Source organism: Anopheles nili, chromosome 3 (genome assembly GCF_943737925.1).
Source record: "Anopheles nili chromosome 3, idAnoNiliSN_F5_01, whole genome shotgun sequence".
Taxonomy (NCBI): Eukaryota; Metazoa; Arthropoda; class Insecta; order Diptera; family Culicidae; genus Anopheles; species Anopheles nili.
Genome location: NC_071292.1, coordinates 34,327,485 through 34,348,753, shown reverse-complemented (window position 1 = coordinate 34,348,753; position 21,269 = coordinate 34,327,485). Strand labels below are relative to the sequence as shown.

The following is a 21,269-nucleotide window of genomic DNA, read 5'->3' as shown; positions in this document are numbered from 1 at the left end:
AGCGTCCGCGAGAGTGGCTAGAACCTTAGATTCCCTTTTTTACTTGTTGCCTTTCCTCCGAGATTCCTCGGAACGTCCATTCTTGTCGGATCGCGCTTCATTTACGGACCCGCGAGGGAATGGTTCTGCCCAACCAGTAGCACTTTTCGTTGCCCGTGGACCGCGGAATCAGCCTGCAATGGAATGCTTTTCATAAATGTGAAACCGTCTTCCATGTGTATGAACAAAAAAAAATGAACCATCAACCCTGCAATTTCTCGTCGCCTCGAGGCCGCAAGCAGGGGAGAAAACGCACGAAAACCGATGATAAACGAGCATCCGAGCACAAGTAAGCCTAAAGTAAGCCATTTATTTTCGTTTCCGAGCGCAAAATTCGTCAGAATTGTGTGCATCGTTAAGAAACAGGTTTTTTTGGGGGGTTCCATTTTCACCACCAGGAATGTGCCACACATGAGCCCTTGCTGCTGAGAACAAGAGCCCTAGGTTGGCTGGATGGGTTTTTTACACAAAATTGCACGAAACCAAGCACGAGAAAAGACTGGCTCGAGTTGGACGTCGTGTGTCTGGGACGCGATACACTCGGAGTTTCAGCGTACCAGCGACGAGTTCAAAGACATCCGGTAAATAAGGGTTGTTGTTATCAAACACGGGTTAACCGCATACCCATTGCCATTACTGCGGCAAGTTGGTGTGAACACCTCGCGGTAGCACATTAGCGACGACAAACGACAACCATTACCCCGTCGGTGTGCCCTTGGCCAATGAGTCCGCAGGGAGGAAAGGAACGAGAAACCGGACTGGAGGTGTCAAGTGCTCGCGCTTTTCCGGCCACCCTAGCTTGTCCAGCTAGCCCCATTAACGCGCCCCCTGTAGGGGTGAAGATGCCCGAAAACAATGACCATTGAGAAGAGGGGGAACATTAATTTAATTAGGGCTGAAAATGGCGGCTATCTAGCCCTTCTTTTGCGGGGATCAAGAACCGCAACAAGGGAGAAACCACCCGGGTATGTGTGAGCCAGTACATTAGTGCGAATTAAAGCCTGCCCGTCCGCTAGCTGGTGACGGGGGTGCTTGGGTTGAAATTATGAAGTTACGATCTGGATTACGGGCGGAAAAAATATCCCTCCCAGTGGACATGGGTGTGTAGAAAAAACTGGGGCCACTTTTCACCTTCGGCACGTGTGTCGGAGCCGTCATTGTTCGAGCGGATGTTAGACGGGGAATAGAAGCAGCGAATTCGTCGGAATCGAAGATGCCGACAGGAGGTGTATCCCCGTCATTAACTCGCTCAGGCACGGTAGGAATTCATCTCCTGGGATGGGTTGGGCCACTCTTCTCTTGCCGTGGACGTGCAGCCTTGATTTAGATCCGTGTACCATCAACCGAAGGAACCGAAGGAACCGAAGAAACCGCCTGCCCAAGCCGGAGTGCAATAATCTTGCAGCAAACAAAACAGCAAAAAGGCGAATCCCACGTCTCAAGGTTAGGCCGCTAGGTGCGCTTCATTACGGCAAATATTTGCGTAAGTCGTGTCGGCAGGCAAATAAAGGAATTCTCCATTATCCGACCCGCCGCCGGCCGGCAACTTGCGAATCCGCGCGCGCACCAGCTTATAAGGAACCCCGTGATTGCGAGGGATTCGTGAAGGATTGTTCGAATGGGGCAGCATCAGGGCGGGTGGCTTCGGTGCTGCTTTCGGTAAAGCGTAAAGCGCACCCCAGAATGAGCACACAGGCACGATAATAAAATTGGCATCCAATCGAAGCACTGCGGCTATGTCAATTATTCAATTAACTCACTGAGCGGCCGACAGATTCGTTAATTATTTGCAATTGCAGCTATGCATCGAATCCGACGAGTTCATTATGATACGCTATCTTTAGGCAAACGGCTTCAAAATGGCGACTTGCATCCGCCTACAGAATGGGGGCCACCCGTAGGAAATGAAAAGCTGCAAAAAAGGGTTTCATACGATCCGGTCTGTCGGTCGCATACGAGCGCCTCCGTGCAGGAGCCTTTTCCTGTTGAATAATCCGAGCCCTGGACAGGAGAGAAGTGAAAGTGAGCTAAAACGATGAACGACAAAAAAGGAAAGTGAAGTCACAGCAATGCTGTAACGTATGCAGTTTGTATGCAAATCGGTCTGGAAAATCGATACTGCAGCAAAGTATCAATTCATACGCCTAAAGAAAGAGAACAAGAGTGTGGCAAGCAAATGACGTTGCGGGTATTTCATTTTTGCAAGCTGTTTTGCTTTAAACCCTCCTTTTGTGTGTGCTACACAAAATATATCTACATCCGATTGATATTTGAATGGGCACTACTTTCTGAAACGTTTACTTTTGGGTAGCATAATTTGATTTTCTTTAGCTCCAATTCACGTGTTTGGAATGGCAAAAAATTTGACCATTTAGGCAACCCATCTGTTAGCGAGTTATATTGGGCGGTACTTCGGGCACATACGCTACATAATGATGGCTTTCAATCCGACGCAAAGGCGACGTGAATTCGCTCCGTCAGCGCATGCTGTTATCGCTGATGGTTAATTATACCCGGGCACCTGATGGAAAACATGGCCCCGACAGAGCGATCATAATGATTAGTGAGTGCCAATGGTGCCAAAGAGAAACAAATATCGCTTAAAAGCGTTTGCGAATCGATAACATCGACCGAATCTCGGTCTCCGTCTGCAGCATCCTTCTGGCACGGTGTTCGGAGTGCGATTCCGAGAGGGGTTTGCGATCGAGGTACCGAAAAAAAACCAATCAACCAAACTTGTTCGGTGTGCTACTCCACCCCTCACAAATATCAATTAACACCTGAAATTATTCAATTTTCCGCGTGGCGTTGTACGATCGCAAATGTTCGGCAGGGTGGTGCTCGATCCCAACATCGGTCCGTCCACTGTGCGGGAGTGATGTGCGTAGGAAATTGAAAATTACTAAAACTTCACCACACGGCTAGGTGCGGCGTTCATAGAGAGACACAGAAGCGAATAGAGAGAACCGAGCAAAACGAAACGGTGTGTTTGCAAGTTTTGATCAGAATTCCGCCCGTTCGGCGCCTTGGCCACGGCCGACGTACAACTAAGGTTCAACGCCCCAAACGAAGCCACCGCCGTAGCCTAGGTTGGCCGTCGTGATTCCGACTTTCCGCTTCTTTGCCACGGTGCCAACGCTTTAGCGCGCCCCTACTCGACGGTGCTATCGTGCCACGGTTTTGTTTATTCTAGGTGCGGACATTAACCGAGAGAAATAGTTATTAACTAATGATTAGAAGACGGCGCCCGTGGTGGAGTGTAAAGCAACAACAAGCAAAAAGAAAAGCAGGCACACACAAAAGGCCAATGTGCGATTGAAACAAAAGCAAAGGAACCGCCGCGCGAATAGATGCAGAGTCGGTAAGATTGGAACGTTCCGAAAACCGGTGGCGTCCTGTCATGGACACTGTCTCCATTACGCGCTAAATTGGCATCCAGAAAGCCTCATCGGAACGGGCCAACCTTTCGCCTCGATCGACGCTCTCCAAACGGCCGTCCAAATTTAATGGGTTTCGTAAAGGTGTAATTGGCTAACGTTTCTGGAGCGACGCGAGCCACTTGTGGTCACGCCGGGATTCAGCCGCGAGTTCTCGCCCGGTCCAGTCACCGCTTTAAATTGCCTACGATAATATTCTGATTAGGGAATTACCCAGATAAGCACGTTTTATTCCGCACCGTGCCGATGCGTCCCGACCCGACCGGCGGATCTTGCCTCAGAACTTTGAAGGCGTCGAGAGCTTGCAGGATTTAATTTAATAAGCACCCCATGCATACTTATCACCGGTGCCGGTCACGGAGTGCCTTCAACGGCGGAACGTTCTTGCGTAACACACACGCACCCGTGGGATGAGGTTCTTCACCTTCTGTTTTGGGACAGGCCCTCGCTCGCAAATGAGCCACAGGAAGCTGTTAAAAAATCACACATTAGTGCTTCGCCATAGGGTTACGTTCGTCCGGACAAACCTGTTTGCTAAGTGAGTCGGATGAGCTTCCGCAGCATCCGAGAGCCCGCTAGGCACCTATCAAAACAAAGCGCCGTCAATCGGGTCAGCGATGACAGTTTGAGAGCGCTCACTTCCGTCGCGGTTTGGCCGTTAATTGCGTCCATCTGCAGCCATTGTTTCGGTTCCATCGCGTTGCATCGTGGTGGCCTTTTAGCGTTGCCCACCCGAGTCGTCGCATCCGCCCGAGTTTCCGACTGTTCCTGACCCAATTTGCTGGCTCCGGCGGGAACGCCAACACCAACTCCACTAGGCGGTTGCATTCGAATGCACCCTCGCTGCAACCAAAAGACCCCATCGTTACCGGTTGCACTCCGGTGGTGCCGTACCAGCCGTTTTGCAGACGAGGGAATGTTGCGGATTAGCTGATCGTTTGCCCGGCTTGAACCGGTTTTGCAGCTTTCTTCGAAATATGTGTGTTTGTTGACCGGTTTTCGACTACAGCTTGCGAGAGTACATGAGGATGGCAAAATACACAACACCGAACCGACCCCATCTCCGGGTGCTTGGGGGTAGGAAAACGGAAATCCCACCACAACCAAACCCCACACGACACGCACAGACTCCGGAGACTCGCCAAACTGGGCCTCACAGTGTGGCACGGTTTGGTAAACCGGCAGTAGCTGCAGCCTCAACACTGGCAACACTGCCGGCAACGCTATGACATTTGGCTTTTACTGTAGCAACCCGACCTGGCGCGCGCGCGCACGCGGCCTACATAATTCCTGCCCTCTTCTGGATGAGAATTCCGTTTGAACTCAGGAACGCTGCCTGACACGCTTGGCCGTGCATCTTCGGGAATTAAGGGCTCCCGGTTAGGTTGGCACCGTTTCCGTGGCGTTAGAAGAAAACACCGCCGTGAGCTAGAAGGCAAGCGCAGTAAGGTAGGGCTAAGAGATCTTACATGGTGCGACGGAACGGCAAAGAACAGTTATTCTTTCTCCCGTCACTTGTCCCGGGTGTCGAGGAGGCTTGGCATGGCGTGCCGGGAGCTAGGTGTGTGTGTGTGTGTGTTTACACTACGCGCCCGGTACTAGTTCTACGACGTAATCCCGAGCAACATGGCTACCGGGTTGTACGGGCCGGGATACCGCGATCAATCGCCAATGGAATCGCCCGACGTCCCGGGTCTCCCACGGTAGCACGGAACCTTTGCTCAGAACCGGAACGTATTGGCTAATGGCTTTGCCATTGGTCGCAGGAAGTCGGAGGATCGCCCGATCGTTAAGCTAATGACACAGTTTCAGAAGACGAATGGGCCAGCATGTGTGCCTGTGCAAAGTGCTGCAACGAGTTCGATCTGGCGGGACAGATTTCTTCGCTGAATGATGGAACATTCTTGCGCTCTAACCATAGGCATGTGTAGCATGTTTTTATTACCATTATTACGACCATTTTGCTGCCAATCGACAGCCTCACGATAATAAGCGGCTAAATTAACCATTTCGCGGGAGTATCCGACCCCGTTTATTACGCATCTCGTGCAGAAGTTTATCGGGAGATTTTTAAATCTGTTGCCGCAGACTTAGTTATTGCTTGCTAAAAGAAGATCGTTTGCTATTAGCATTAGAGGCTGCAAAAAATCGACTTCTGCCATCAAGAAACGAAACGGAAGTGCTACAAATCGCTTTTAAAGATAATAGACATTGATAGCGCCCAGCCCGCCTCTTGAGATCTTCACTATTTTCGCTCGCAGAGTATAAAGTATTCGTTTTAAACGCGTTTATGACGCTTTTTCAATCAGAAAAATGGCTCATAAACAACTGTGCTCATAATTGCGGGCGCCTCCTACTCGACGGTGCGATTCTGGCGTCGTTAAAAATTAAAAAAAAAATGCCGACGTAAATAAAACACGAGAAGTTTAAATATTTTGCACTCTAAGGTTAGCTGCGAGCCGCAGCCCCTTTCCAACTACATCAACCGTAACGACCGGCCTTGAATTGAACTCTTCCGTCGGCAATCGACTGCTGGCTCGCAGGCTTCCTCTGTGCCCGGCAATATTGGAGTTGCACGGTGCAGGGCGATTCGCGCTCCGTATAGATTGGCCGGTGGAGCGAAAATAAAAACGTAAGATTCCGCAACAACATTCCGCCTTTCCCATTGATCTTGATCTGCAACAGTACGGCTCGCTAAACGCAGAAGTGTGAACGAGGCGATAGTCATCGGTTTCAGTTACTGGTTTCGTGAAATGCGCGCACTCCTGCGCTGCGTTGGTCACGGATATGGAGAAGCATAGCGATCCTCCTGCCAGATGGGGTCAGCTCAGAAGGAAGCGTCTTGCGGAACGACTAACACGTTCGAATTGCTAGCAAAAGCATCGGCATCTGCACGTAACCGTCACCGTGGGATGGCATGTAGAGATCGTGGATTTAAGATCACGCACTTTGCAGGATGTATAAGGTGGTATATTGCTCTCCCTCTGTAGATGATGTATCGATCTACCTTTACCTGAAGCAGCGTGAGGGAAGACGTTCTTCCGAATTAAAAAAAGAATATTGATATGGGGAATTATAAACAAGAGGAATAATAAATTGTTTTAACTCCCAGCCCTCGTTGAGCTCAAACACGAGGACGACAAAAGAATGCCGGCCGTGCAATGTCCTTTCGTCAGTAAGCCCTAGAATTTCCAACAATTATCCACAAATGGCGAATGTGATCGGTGATTTGTTTCGACCAGGACAATCGGCACAATCGTTACAGGAACGAGAGCAAAAGAGCACACACGCACACACACGGCGGGCTGGCTCGTAAATGAAATGCTCCTTTCCACACATTCGTCGTACAATAAAATTCCAATTTAGCATATGCGCCCTGGATGCACACACGCCATATCTTGCTTGGCGGCCGATGAGCTGCTGCAACCCTTGTTAGGGCATCCGCGTCTGGGCATCCCATTCCCAGATCCGTCGCCGGGATCAGGCGCTAATTACGGAAACGTGTGGCCGCCTCAGCGTTCCCGCACGCAACGGTGGCCCTAACGAGTGAAAAAAGGAGGTTGCATATAGTTATATAAAATAAAACCCGTGCAACAAGAAACTCGAACTCGAAAGACAGTACACGCGTTCGGTAAGTGATACGCCCGCGTGGAGACGGTTGCATGCGCAAAATAAATGGTCCATCGTTTGGGGTTGGCGCTGGTGCGTGCATTGCATTGCCAAGTCCAAGGTTGCGTTCGGCCCTTCACGTTGCGCGGTTGGGGAAAAATGCATTGGCACTGCCGCGCCAGCTGCCAGCATATTCATATGGCGCCGATCGGCGAGGAACATTCCTGCGATCGCAGCGAACGTAGGGAATAAATTGCGTGATTTGCTGCTTGAGTTATGTTCACTTTCATCGCGCAATCCAATTGAAGAAATAGAAATCCAATAAAGGCGTCTCATAATGGCAAACTGCGAGGTAGCGTCCATAAAGCTTCACTTATCAGCAAATGAGCAAAGGAAATTAAATAGTTCCCATGAATCGTACGCTTACACTCGCTTTCTTATTGCCGGAAGGAACAAATGAATGGTTATTGCTTCAACTACTGTACTTACCGTTCGAAACAGAAGAATTATCCACACCACTAGTGGCAAAAATATTTTCATTATTGCTGAAAAGATAGATAAAAAAATAAAACATTAATACATCTCGCTATGGAATTCGTATGGAATATTGATCTTGTTGAGCTCGTAAAACCTGAGTTTGAATTAATGGACCAGAATAAAGTCTGGCCCCATGAGAAAGCGCTTGACGTTCTTCCGGATTCCTATCGCTTAGGTGTAAAATGGCATGCGTGACCATCCCATTACGGGACTTTTCCAGAACTAGCGTCCTCATCAGGCGGGGCTCCAGCTAACCAACAAGTCCACAAGCACCTCGATAGCAATTGGCCTCATTGGCCGTTTCCTTTGCCATTGCCAGCGAGCGATGTAACACGTGCATTGCAATATGTCTGCGTTCTGACCTCCACCGATGGTGGTCTGCTCATCTTGAGGCTTGCCTTTGTAAGATGCGTCAGTCGACACTATCGCTCGGTGAAAATCGGTACAATTTTGCATAATAATAGCCCCCGCCGCATGGTGCCAAACGTGCAACGGTGAGTGAGCCACTTACGCAACTTGACGCCACTTGACAGATCCGTGCCAAAGCCATGCGAGCATGGGATGCGCGAGAAAACTCGCTTGCTTCTGCTGCATCGTCGGAACAGTGCGCCAACGAACCACCGTTACCCAAATGGTGCAACTGGCTTTTGCAGAAGAGAAAAAAAAAAACCGCACACACCACTCCCGATATGGCACCTCTCTCGCATGCAGTTCGCTGCAACATTGCCAAATGTTCGACCACCTCGCGGACACACCAACGATTTTGCAACGGATAATTGCAAAACAATCAACGAACCGACGGAGCCGATCTCCAACGGACGTTCTGGTACGTCGCACGGTAGGCGGATGCTCTGAGCTCTGTTGAGCACTATTCCAGCGTGTTGTTAGAATGCAACCACCCTCGAAAAGGGCGTCAAGCACCCGGGAACACAGCTCTGCTGGTGCGTGGTTCGACTCGGTTTCTCACCCGGGAAATGTACCGCCCGAAGGAACGCGCGATCCTCGGCCGTTCACCTCACGGCACGGCTTTCGAACAACCCTTGCCGGACATCTCGAGAAAATGCCCATCCAACGTGTTACAGGGCGAATTGTACGAGCGATAAAAAAGGCCCGCTCCCTGCCCGATGACGAGATTGTAATAGTACGATCGTAATGATGTATGTAAAATACAAATTTGCCTCATGTGAAGCCGATGAAGCCGCATACCATGCTGGGAGCAGGGTGCATCGTCCGAACACCAGGTCTATTCCTGCAACTAGCAGCACATCCGAGCCAGCAGGCACACGAGCCAGCATCTCCGTTGACCGGGGGGACTATCAATATTTATGATTGCAGAAACAATGAATTCCCCTCGCTTGTTAGCACAGAAATCGATCACTGATTTATGACTGTGACTGGCACCCGCTGGCGCTGCAAGCACACGATCGCAACCTCACCGAGACCGATCACGTCCCAGGTTGTGGAACCAAACCCATCTCTAACGTCCCGCCAGCGCACGATAAGATAATGGTGCACGGGGATGCAGGATAAACTCCTATTAGCATACAATCCAAACATGCCGCACGCACGCTTTCCATCCGAGCGAGAAAACGGGACGGAGAAAGGGGCATGATTTATTAGCGCTTCCCTTAATTACGGGGACGGTCAGGCGTGGGGCTAGGTCCTGGTTCGTAAGGATGCCGCCGCATGCCAATAATCGGAGCGTTACATTCAATTACCGTGCCAGGATCGATCGTCGGGACAGCGCATCATCTGGGGTAGCTGGACGATGGTGGGCAACATTTGGTGCGAGATTTACGGCGATCGTTTCGCGCACGGTATGGGAAAATGGCCGCCACGTACGATCGCCAGGTGTCAGATGGGAGCACAGTGCAATGCGAGTTTGCCGACCCGGTGTGGTCCCGGTGATGGAATTAAATTAAGCGTGTAAAATTCACTCTCAACCAAAACCGATCGGATCGTGTAAATTTGCGGCACAATTTATTGCTGCCTACACGCGTGGGTCGAGTACCGTCACCACGGGAAAGACACGGTAAAGAGAAGCGATCGTATTCAACTACTGCGGGTCTTAAGGTGCGATCGAGGGCGTGAAACGGCGTTTGGATGCTGCGCGGTGGTTCATTAAAAGAGCGGTGTCATTTTCCGCGCTTTCGCACAGACCCCATAAATTGTGCGACCCACACCAATGCACACGCGGTGGGAGCATTTCGTCGAGAAAAACTCCGGCAGGAAAATGCCCCATCGCAACAACCGCGTGGCTACACAATTAACGTTCACCCATTTCACCGTGGTGGGGCGCGACTCGCGAGGCGTTGATAAAAAAGGGCCATAATTCATTAGCCGCCGATTTCGTTGCAGCTAGCTTCCTTTGCGGTGCCGTGCGGCCAGCGCGCCTGGTTCAATTACGCGAGATCGCGAGTGTTGCTGCGGTGTGATAGCAGAAGTTACGATGCCCTGGAGCGGTACAACCCCGTTTGGTCGTTGGCAAACGCCATCTTCTGAGGTCTCATGAGCACTTACGCCTACAGAGGAGGCTGGTTTTGCTCACGATTTCGATAGAAAATGAGGAACATCCTGGCGCAATTTTTGCTTCCCAATGCAAGGAAGCCATTTTCGGTCGGCACTGGAAACAACGCACAAATACACTCATCGATCCTCGCGACCAAGGAAACGATCGACAAATGGTTGGCTTGCTTTTACGCTGAACCGCGCAACGCGAACGAATGTTTTCCGCACAGCGATATTAATCCCTTATGGAGGAATTTTAATTGTCGAAGAATGCGAACGAACCCGTGTTGATTGATTGAATTATTTCGATGCATTTGATACACGTAAATAACGCGCGAACGGCCGCTCGGAAGAGCCATTATGGTTGCCACTACATAAAAATACCGCATTGGCAGCGCATTCAGCGTTATCAGTCGCAGGTATGCTTACAATTTTCTGCCATGTTAATCACACCCGACCGTCGGTGGATGGGACCAGTTTCTGGCATGACGAGTTTGGTTCGCCAGTCGCAGGACACGCCGGGCTTTTTTGCCTCTTCTTCTTCTGCTTCTTCTGCTTCTACTAGCCACCGGTTGAGTGTGTTTCCTTGTGACAAGACGGCGCGAATCTTCAACACACCATTGTCATCGGACCCGGACCAGAAATGGTGTGTCCATCGCCTGTCGATGTCCGATCCCGCAGCCCTATTTGCAGCACACGGAGCAGGTTAGCTGGCTCAGGTTATGGTATCGTTATGACCCCACGAGGAACGTGTTTCGCCTTATGCGGCTCATCACGCCAACATCGCGGATGGATGTCCGACAGCAGCCGGGCGGGCGGTTTCACGCGATTGAACTCTGGCGTACGCGACCGCGACGCACGTTATCAATTAGCGAAATGAATAATTCTCGCTCGCGAAACGAATGCACCCGCGATGGCTTCATTTCGAGCCCATTAGCCGGTGGTCGTAAATCGGCAGCTAACAACCCGGTGAGCCTTCGATAAACGTGGTTCCCTAGACGGTTGTTTAGAAGTCAACCAGATCACTGACCCCACGTGATGCTCGCGGGAGTCGAAGCGTGTCGACGTGAAGCATCCATCTACGCGATCAAGAATTCTAATGAAATCTCCCTGGTTCGTTTTATGGTAATCTACCTGCCAAACACACACACACACACACACACCCGAGGGGTGCTTCGAAGGGAAAAGCAAAAAAACGAGCTGACGGATCGGAGTAGGCAGCATAACACACAAAAAAAAGACCCGGCCACAACCCTCGAAGCAGCGAGTTTGATTGTCCTCCCGGTCCTGGGTGGTTTGCCCGGGGAGGTCTCGTTTACTGACGACGCCGGCGCAATGGCAATGTTCGCTGTCGTACACACTCGTGACAGAAATAAAATTGCAATAAAAACTTGAACTTTTCCCATCCCTCCAGGCTACCTCCATGGGCCGTGATCGAGGCGTGCACGGGATCGCGTGCTTTTGCAAGCCCAGAATGCACATCGTTTCAGCATTGTAATGGTGCATGATCGAACCATCGATTCGGGCGATCTACATACGGATCGCGAGATCACCCGGGTTGCGGGTGATCCAATCGGTGGCAATTAATGCGCCTCAATTCATATCGTGTGTTGTATATTTTTTTTATTAAAAATTTATGCCCTCGCGATGAGCCTATCTCTAGCAGGAGTCTATAGCTGCAAAATACGACCCGACGAGGTGCTCAATCTAGCCGATCTGGTGTCCGTCACGCCAGATTACGACTGGTTTGTCAGCGGCCACCGGTTATTCTTGCGTGCCGTCGTTCGTAATCCCGAAACAACGGTCGTAATTTGTTACGATCACATAATGAGCTACTTTCCGAGGCTTATCCTGCACCCGGGAGGTACTTAAGCGATCGCTGCGCTTTGCTAGAACCCTGTTGGCTGAAGAACCGTGGCGACAAGGTGCTTACGACTCCAAGGAAGAACGATCCTCTTTGAGAGAAGAAGTCCCGAGCTGGCTCACGGTGCTGCAGGTGGGTCGTCTCTGATTCCACTTTGCATAAAGTGATTTATGTTCGGTGACCAATAAACGATCGCGATAAGCCATTCACGCGGTAGTCATAAAAAACACAACCCAAGTCCCTCACCAACCCAGTCGCGGATGGCGTGACGTTGAAGGTGGCGATCGTAAAATTACCCAACTCACGTGAACTGATTCGAAAATGGTGGCTCTTCGAGGTGGTGCCCGGTTTTCCACCAAACGGATGAGTTCGGACTTTCGAAAGGGACGTCACATTAATCATGAAGATCATGACCGGCTGGAAGAGAACGCTGTCGAATTGCGATTCACCTCAGCAGCTCAACCCGACCCGGTTGGGCCGTTTGGGTGATAAATAATCGCCCATTTGACACGTTGCCCTTCTAGTCGGGAAGCATCCCTGATTTGAAACCCGTAGTCTTTTCGCCGTCTGTTTGCTTATCCTTTCAAGTCTAACAGCACGCTCTGTCCCAGGTTTGCCATGGAATCGTGGCGTTGAAGCAAACGCCGCTTAACGAGCCATCCTGGCGCGAGGATCACATTTCTCGTCGCCCGGACGCCCGTCCTGGTGTGAAGGTAAAGTACCTGCTGCTAGAATTACCGAGCTACTGTCCCCGAACGGATAAGGGAGGAAATGGTGGAAATAAATCACGTCCCATTTCACGGATCCTAAAACTGGATCATATTTCCTGCCCCATTCCCGTAGGTGGTTGCACGCTCATCGGCAGCTGGCGCGTGAGGTGTGAAAAGGCATCCCTTTCGGTGTCCATTTGTTTGGCCGACCTGCTGCTCCGAGCCTAGCCAGACGTCCTGGGGTTCCTGAGAAGCCCCGGAGAAGGCGAGTGCTAATGATCCTGCGGCTGAGTGGGTGATAAGTGCCGCAATGATTCACGGTCGATTGACTTCGACTTCGTGCGACCTTCACTGTTCCGTACTCGCGATCGTAGGCGTCCGTAGGGTGCTCTAGGCCGCTTGGATCAGGAAGTCTGAGCCCGAGTCTGTGAGTCGATCGGTGGGTTTGCGTCTAGTCGATCGGTTCAGCGACGGCTTAGCGAAGGCGACGGGTTTGAAGCCAGATTTTCGCAACCAGAACGGACAGAAATAAAGCACAAACAGACAGTGAAACCAACACAAAAGCCACACCGACGGTTTCTCGCGATCAAGCCGATTATTGATCGCTCGCGGGCCAACATCGAGCGGCTTACGTACCGGATAATTGATAGCCAAGGACGTCGATGAAGTCCGCCAGTCTGAGCGGGAGTTTTGTCTTTAGCGCTTCATTAATTCCACTCCGGTTCGCGATTTCTTGGGCCTCGACTTATCGGCTCCTGGGTCCATTATCATTAGTCGCAATGTGTGGACAGCTCTATCGAGTGTACGTTCGCGTCACTCGTCTAGCGACTCCCATTGGAATGCCATTGTGACGCGGTTGGGTCGCGTTAATCGGGATTGATGTCATGTTTCTGGCCAGCCAGATCGTAGGGCTGCATTTAAAAGCACACAAACGACAACGAGCAGCACAGACGACGACATAAAAATTCTATTGCACCCCCTGGGATGCTGGGAAGAATGGTCCGGTGCTTAGATGAAGAGATCTCGACCCGCTCGTTCGGAGAATTAGTGTCTCCACGAACAGTAGTCGAGCTCGGGTGGGGGATAAAAAAAAGATGACAGATTAATTTACCCGACCCACCGACCCCAGCCGAAGCCGAACTGGCAGGAGCCGAACGGATCAATCCCCGAAGCCGTAACGAACGGTGACGTTGGATTTCACTGACCTCCCCGCGGGGAAGCCTTGCGATGCTTATCGATCCTTTATCCGACAACCCGAGAGACGCGATCTCGCTTGCTCGACCATCGTTCGTAAGCCGCACCGAACTGTCAAATATGAACGGCCTTCAAAACGGTGTGCGTCGCTCTTTATGGGCGGCCATTTGTCTTGACTCCGCAGCCCGGACACTGGACTAAGTTCACGAGTTCTGTGAAACGGGAGTTTCGGGGTCGAGCAACGAAACGTCATCTTGCGCGATCCCGTTACAGATTGTTCCTGTGTCGTTCCCTGTGGGCCCTTCGCCATTGTTTCGTTATTTATTGCCATCGTTTTCGGGTCTGGAGAGCTCGGGATCTGTTTATGTCGCTTGTGTCGCTGTTAAACCTCTTTTTTTTTGGTATCTGATTCTCGAGCCTCGGTCGGTGGGTTTCTCTGGTTCTCGAGATCCTCACTCACCAGCCAACAATGGCGTCGCTGTACGCATCATTACCGCACTATCGTGATCATCATCATCATCAGCATCATCATCGAGCTGATTTTCACGGTGATCAGCCGCATCTCGAGCACGAGAATTAGTGTGGAGGAACGCCAGAATTAAGGCATCATATGTCATTGAAACCCGTTCGAGTAGAATGCGCGCCCTTGCACATGATGCCAGCTGTTTTACATGGGCCTTTCGAGTTTTTCGAACGGTTCTTTCGATTCCTTCAACAAGCGTGCCCTCGAACACGCTGTTCGAGGGAAAAAAAAAGCACCAAAAATTCACTGCTAGTTCAACGAACCCGAGAGATCTGTTCCCGGAACTCGTCGAATTTTGAAACCAACAAGCGGACAGGTTTCGATCCACTTCAAATAGGACAGCCAAAGCTTCTGTGATTGCCAGCGCTCAGGGTGCTGAAGTTGTTAACGGCCCCTTCCGCAGCAGGTACTTCAGGTTCAGTGTCCCTCTGTCGGCTGCCAATTTCCCAACCCCGGGTCCGTTCCATCGCAAAGGGCCCGAGCCGATAAAAAGCGACCTGCCATCGTGCGATCTTGCTTCGCCGCTCGAGGTCCATTACGAGCTTTTATCTCCGTGCGATCCGTCCCGGTGGCGGCAGAGAACGAGCGGTTATGATTGCACTTATTGCATCATATCTTTGCGAGGCGTATCTTCCACGATCGCGCCCGGCAGCCGGCTTCGTTCTAGGATGGCTTGCGTCTGCAACAATGCCGTTTCGTCCCGGTACTGCAGCAGCGTTCTCGAGCCCTTCCGGTTCGGAACACCAACCAGCAGTATCAGCGAAACGTAATCGATGTAACCGTGGCGTGGCCCGTGGATGGCCTGCGGCCAAGAGGTCACTGTCCCGCGGGTTGGTCGTTTTGCTTTCGCTCGTCCCGCGATGCAACGTCGTGATGCACCAAACGTGGTGCAGCGCTGCATCGAACCCGTTAATCCAACGGCCCCGTACGATCGCGCTCTGGGGCAGCATGACGTATGGGAACGGTCGATGGGTTGCGCCTTCCAAGCTCGGGAAGCTCATCATTTTCAGATTAGATCGCCTGCAGGACCTGCCGGGCCAAACTCCAACCGATGATTGTCATTGCGAGGATGAGTCGGAAGAAAACCACCTTTCTCAGCTCACGAGGCTCACGATCGAATCAATTTGTTACGACCGCGACTACGGGACCGGGAATCGTCTCGTAACGGGAATGGGCACGCGAAAACTGGACCATACCCGGGACCCTATTTGCGGGAGTGGTTCGAAAATGGCGGAAAAGGTTGCACAACAAAACAATGGCCCCGAACGCGACCGAACGGAAATGACTAGCGATTTCCCGGCCACGACGAGGACGCGGCTCGTGAGACTTGCGATCTGCGGGAACCAGGAAGTATGCCCAAAAGGCGCGATCCATCTTCGCATAACGTCCATCCGCGTGGAGGGGATTTGCTCAGAACCACGCGAGAAGTGATCATTCTCGTGCTCCCGGTAGCTCGATACTTCTGTCATTCGCGAACACCGGGTGGGTCTCGTATCGTGATGTGTCGATCGACACAGCGGCCACAAATCGGCTCATCTGCCAAAGGAGCGAGCAGATGCTCAAGAGACGAAAAAGAAAAACCCTTCATAGTCGGAGCCACTCCGGTACAACGAGATCGTCTCTGCCCGTGAACGCGGAAAAGCGATGACCCGCGAGCAACATAATGATTACAATAAAACAACCATGACGATCGGACCCGGGTGCCACCGAGCGCGCGGACTCTTCTCGGCGTGATCGTGATCGCGTTTTTTCCGACCCGCGAAGGACGATCGTCGAGGGTTGATGCCGCGGCCCACCTAGCGCATTGGGGGTGAGCTAATTTATATAATTTCGCTTCGATTTGTCGGGCGGTTTTTTAGTGTTGCTCTTGCACAGCTCCGTACATCCCGCTTTCGAACCGCCAGCTAACCAACAGCGAACATTTTGCACCAAGCTGTACGCGATCGCTCCCATCTGATATTCCTCTCGGGGAATGGAAAAATGGGAATGAAAGGGCCGTGTAAGGGCGCTCCAGAACGCCACCCGTGCGCTGATGCGGTTGCGTCAGGGAACGCCGGCCACGGATTTGTGCTAGATTTGTCGGTTTGTTTTCTCGTCTCAACCCACGGTTCGCTCTAGATGGACTTTCCTCTATGTTTTTTTTTTCTCTCTCTCCTAACGGGACTCGCGCGAGGAGTCCCGCCTGGAACGTCCCACCGGCTTCTGGCCGGTTCCATTGTTTTTAAGCACCCTTTCGGTGGGTGCTTTCAGCTCCAGATGCACTCTTTTCGCCCTCGGCGTTTGTGTGCGTGTTTGCTTGTGAGGTTTCTCATTCCAGAAGGAGACCTTGTTTTCACAATTAGCCCCCGACGAAGCGCAAGCCGTCTTCATTACGAAGCACATCATCATCATCGCGAGCCGCAGCAAACGGTACGTGGAATGAATTAAACAAAATGTGTGTATTATGCAAGCGCTTGCTCGCGTCTAAGCTTCACTCTTACTAGGTTAGGTGCAGGAATGCTAACACTGTGACGTGGATGTTACGAATGTAAGCTAATTTTATGGTTTTTATGGAACAGCGAGCAGGTTCTGAGCGCGTCGTGTTCAGGTATTCTATTTCCGAGGATCTGTTACACCCACACACCATGTACAGGAAACTCCCGGGAAACTAAATGATTGAACGATCGCACCCGAAAGAAAAGGACACACGGGAGTGGAGCCCTAATAACATGCGGACAGTTTATGTAGCAATTATTTTGCACTGTCACGATGGCATGTTCCGTTCCGGGACGGTCGAACACTGGATCGCTCTTACGTTACAAGCATGTTACACGTGCCGAGGGCCAGTCGTATTAACAGACCCGGCGACAATGAAAGGTTAATGCAAATTTATTAAAACACACTGCGCGCCCGGGGCAGACTCAAATTGATATGACCGTTGTCGTTGCGATGTTGCGAGGAGTTTTTCCTTTTTTTTTTTCTTGCTGTTAATACTCGTTTTTCCATGCTCGGCTGCGATTCCCGCCTGTCTCGACGACAGGCATCGCAAGTGCAACGGGCGCAGGAACAAGCGAGTGCAGAACAAAACAAAACATGGAGCGAGCACAAAAAAAAAAAGCTGCACCACACACATGGCAATGAAACACAAAATCAACACTAATTGTCTCGGGCGCGATTGCTGCGACAAGGGAAGCTGCCCAAGAACGGATGCAAAGAGCGAAGGGACAAAAGCGCGAGATCCTTGGCGTGCGAAAAAGGGCACGCATCGGGAGGACACCCAACGTGGACATGGGCACTGACAGGCTACAATGGCGGTCGCGTCCTAGCGATCGCCTGAACGAACTGATCGAAGTCGAATTATGTCCGTTTTTTTTTGTATGAGATCGTTTTAATTGCGCACGTAAATCAGTTGCAAGTGGGTGGGAATTTGTGGCCCTTTTTTCTGGCGTAGCTCCCTTGAACGTTTGAGCATGCAAAAAACATGCAAAACAATACCGCGTATGTTTGCTTAAAAGAACGACCCACGTCAGCGGTCCATCATGGGTCGACATTCCGATCGGGATGCACCGGATGCACCGGAGGGTTTGCGACCTCGATAGGATGGAACGGGTTTTCGGGCCGGTTGGTGCAGAAATATGAAAAACTAACTGCAAATTCTAGCGGACCGGCGCGAGACGGGAATCTAACATGGCGGAACTAGATTCACGTCGATCGGGGGCAGGGCCATCAAGTTGCCTTGCGGACGCAAGAACAGTTAGACGGGGCCGCGTAGGAAAATATGAATGCTAATTTTCTCCCAACACCGCTCCAGGCGTACGCTTTGGAACGTGCCCAGCCAGGACGGTGGAAAACCGAGCGAGCCCTTCACTCGATTACGCCACGGATGCCAGGGAAGAGATAGACGCGAACCGGACGATACGGAGAGCTTAAAGGATACGAGAAGGTCGTTCATTTACCTTCCGTTCCACTGCACGATCGTCCACGCGGGAGAGCGACGTGTTGTTGCACGCGCGCGCGATCGCGATCTTCTTTCGCGAGCAATTTTGCGATAACGCGAGCTCGCGCTCCTACACGAGATGATTGGGCGAGCGTCGAGGTCGCAGTGATCGCTCATCCATCGCGGAACCATCCGGCTGGCTTCTCATGTTTAATGTATGGACCAAAACATATGTTTATTCATAGTGGATCAGAGCGCGATCTTTCGAGTCCGCTCGGTTGATCCTGCGCGGCAAAGGATCACATCCTGCGCCGAGTTGGGCCATCCTGCGCGCGGTCTATTAAAATTATATGTGTTTATAAATGTTTGCTTCCTTCGCAAGCAAGCCGCGGGTTGGGTTCGATGAGCGCGAATCGATCGAACGAACGATGCGAATTCCGCACGGAGCAGCAAGGGCATGTTTTTTTTTTCGCTCGTCTCTTCCACCACCGCTCGTGGCCACCACGGGTTGCACAAATTCTTAACGCTCTTTTACCCCTTTTGCAAACCCCTTGGAACCCTTTACGAAGGGCTGCGAGTTCGCTTGCCGCGGACGAAAGGAAATCCGCGCGCGGGTTTCGCTATCGCGCCGATGGATCTCTTATAAATAAATGATTTAAACGAAGCGAGAATTTCATTTTCCTTATCAGTTAACAGAATCGCGCACTAGCCGGTCAGTGCCGGTTGGTTCCACAATTACGTTGGCTCCGTGGCGTTGGTCCCAAGGGAAGGGAAGAAAACGCCAAAAACACGCAGCTCCGAACCGGGAACCGGTCCTCGACGGGGAAAAGCCCCTTGCTCGATGATTTAGTGTGACGGTGCGCTGGAATGCCGTGGTCGTGCGGCATGTTATGAGGTTGTTTGCATAGAGCGTTTAAGTGGATGCGATCGTGTGCAGCCATTAATTAAAGCAACTTAACACCTTCCCGTCCGTCGATTGGAGCCCTTTAACCCCGGTCTGTGTTCCGGAATGCTTCTGGGCTTTGGCCCGCGGGTGTCGGAAGGGCTTTTTGGAAGCTGGAATCTGAATCTGATCAGCCACCGATCAGTTCCGTTCATTGGCCCAGACCAGGTCGTTGTCGTCGTGGTCGTGTTACGTGAAATAATGCACCATTTCTCGTGGTTCAGAGTGCGATTCCGCAAGTCATCATTCTGGCATTTGAAGAAAAGGTTTTGAAAGTGCAGCTCAGACCGTCGAGGCCCGGTGATGGGTTAGCTCCGGGAAATTATCGATCTTGTTGGCACTTAACGGCCATTTCTTGTGGAACCTCACGTCGACACCCTTTCCTGGCCGGATATTCTCCCAAAGCGTGGATGAAATAATCATCACAATTGTTGGTAATTTCTGTCCTCACAGCGAGCACCCAAAACGAGCCGCACATAATGGTTTGCCAGATTTCTTGCCACAGGGTGTTTCGCAAAACCGTATGTGGTTTTTTTTTTGTTAATTTAAAAATTTAAACCATTATGCATGTTAATCAGTTTTCACCCATTCGTCTTCGATTCTCGTTCCAATGGTTTCTCTTCTCCGCAGTCTTTTTGAAAGGGGAGAAAAATAAACAATCGACGTAACCTCTTCGCACCCTTTTCCACCTTTCGTTCTCGAACCCGCATGCTGCCAATGATGCCATAAACGATCGACTGCCGTCTGGGATTGCCTCCGGCAGGGGCCCCATTGGGGTCGCGATTAAAAACAGGAAATTACTCTGTAGCGATTTCCGATTTGATGTGCCGCACGGTGGGTTTTGTGTTTCCTCCTTGCGGCGTCTTGATTGCACCCGAAGAGGGGGTAGTTTTCATTCTGTTAGCTTTACGACAACCTGGCTGGGGAGGAAAACAGGAAACGGCCTCACCGCATCGCTTTTCCCATCTCTCCATCTTGCGCGCCGATGAGGTGCCGATGAGACAAAATCGAATTTCCGCACCCGCGTGGCCACACACACACACGTACACACATGTGCATGCATATGCGCTTGTGGTCGATCGATCGGTGACAATCCGTAGGGGTGGTTTTGAAGAGGTGACGGAGACGATCACCACAACGCATGCAAAAATGGGGCCAAAAGTCGTTAAACCCTCCGCTGGTTTTCCCATCACCGCCCCCCCCCCCCCCCCCGGGTGAAGCGATCGATCGCGGATCGTGTGGATTGACATTCTTACCGCTTTCCAGGCACGTCCCGGACTTGACACCACCACCCGAGGATCATTTCGCCGGCGGCTTATCGGGTGGATTACGGAACCCATTTCGAATTCCCGGAATATCCCGTTATTTTGCCACATTTTCCACCATATGTGCCATGGTGCTGGCCTTGTCCGAAAATACCCGGCGACAAGCGACGTGACGCCAGCCGTGCCAAGCCTGCACCGTTCGTCACCACTTTGCGCTCGTCGATTACGTAAACCGAGCGGTCGAGGGCTAGCAAAGTGGCAGGGCTGAAACGAAACCGCGATCGTGTCACTTCCGTGGCTGTGTTGGTGCTGTTTTTCGCCAAGACGGGCTCTCGGTTTTTTTTTCGCTCGTTCCGCACGCACACCAAACGCACTGCGCAGACGATCTCAACGGATCTCGACGTTTGAATGTTTAATTAATGCTTCGCCAGCATGCGCCAGGAAAGCGCGCGACGAAAGAGAGACTTAAACGCCGCATCAAGCAAGGAACCGCGTGAATCGTGAACCGTACAGAAGGTTGGCCGGACGTGGGTGCTGCTCAAAGTCACACAAACATTGTTCGGGCAGAGGCCACGACGCCAAGACGCTCCCACAGCACGGCGCGTAATTTATGCGTATGGAAATAATGGTGATTGTTTTTCGCGCTCACAAACCGGTCAGGGGGGAGAGTTTAAAACCGAAAATCGGAAGGTAAACAGCGCGGACGTTGATGCTGTGCACGGTG

The 21,269-nt window shown here is 51.5% G+C and overlaps 1 protein-coding gene across 1 annotated transcript in view; it reads right to left on the bottom strand.

The window, feature by feature from the left end:
* Window positions 1-7,625, bottom strand: part of LOC128723345 (uncharacterized) — a 95,821-nt gene extending 88,196 nt beyond the window's left edge. The window contains 1 exon segment of the mRNA XM_053817074.1: window positions 7,575-7,625. Within this exon segment, the coding sequence (XP_053673049.1) occupies window positions 7,575-7,625 (51 nt within the window).
* Window positions 7,626-21,269: the final 13,644 nt, after the last annotated feature.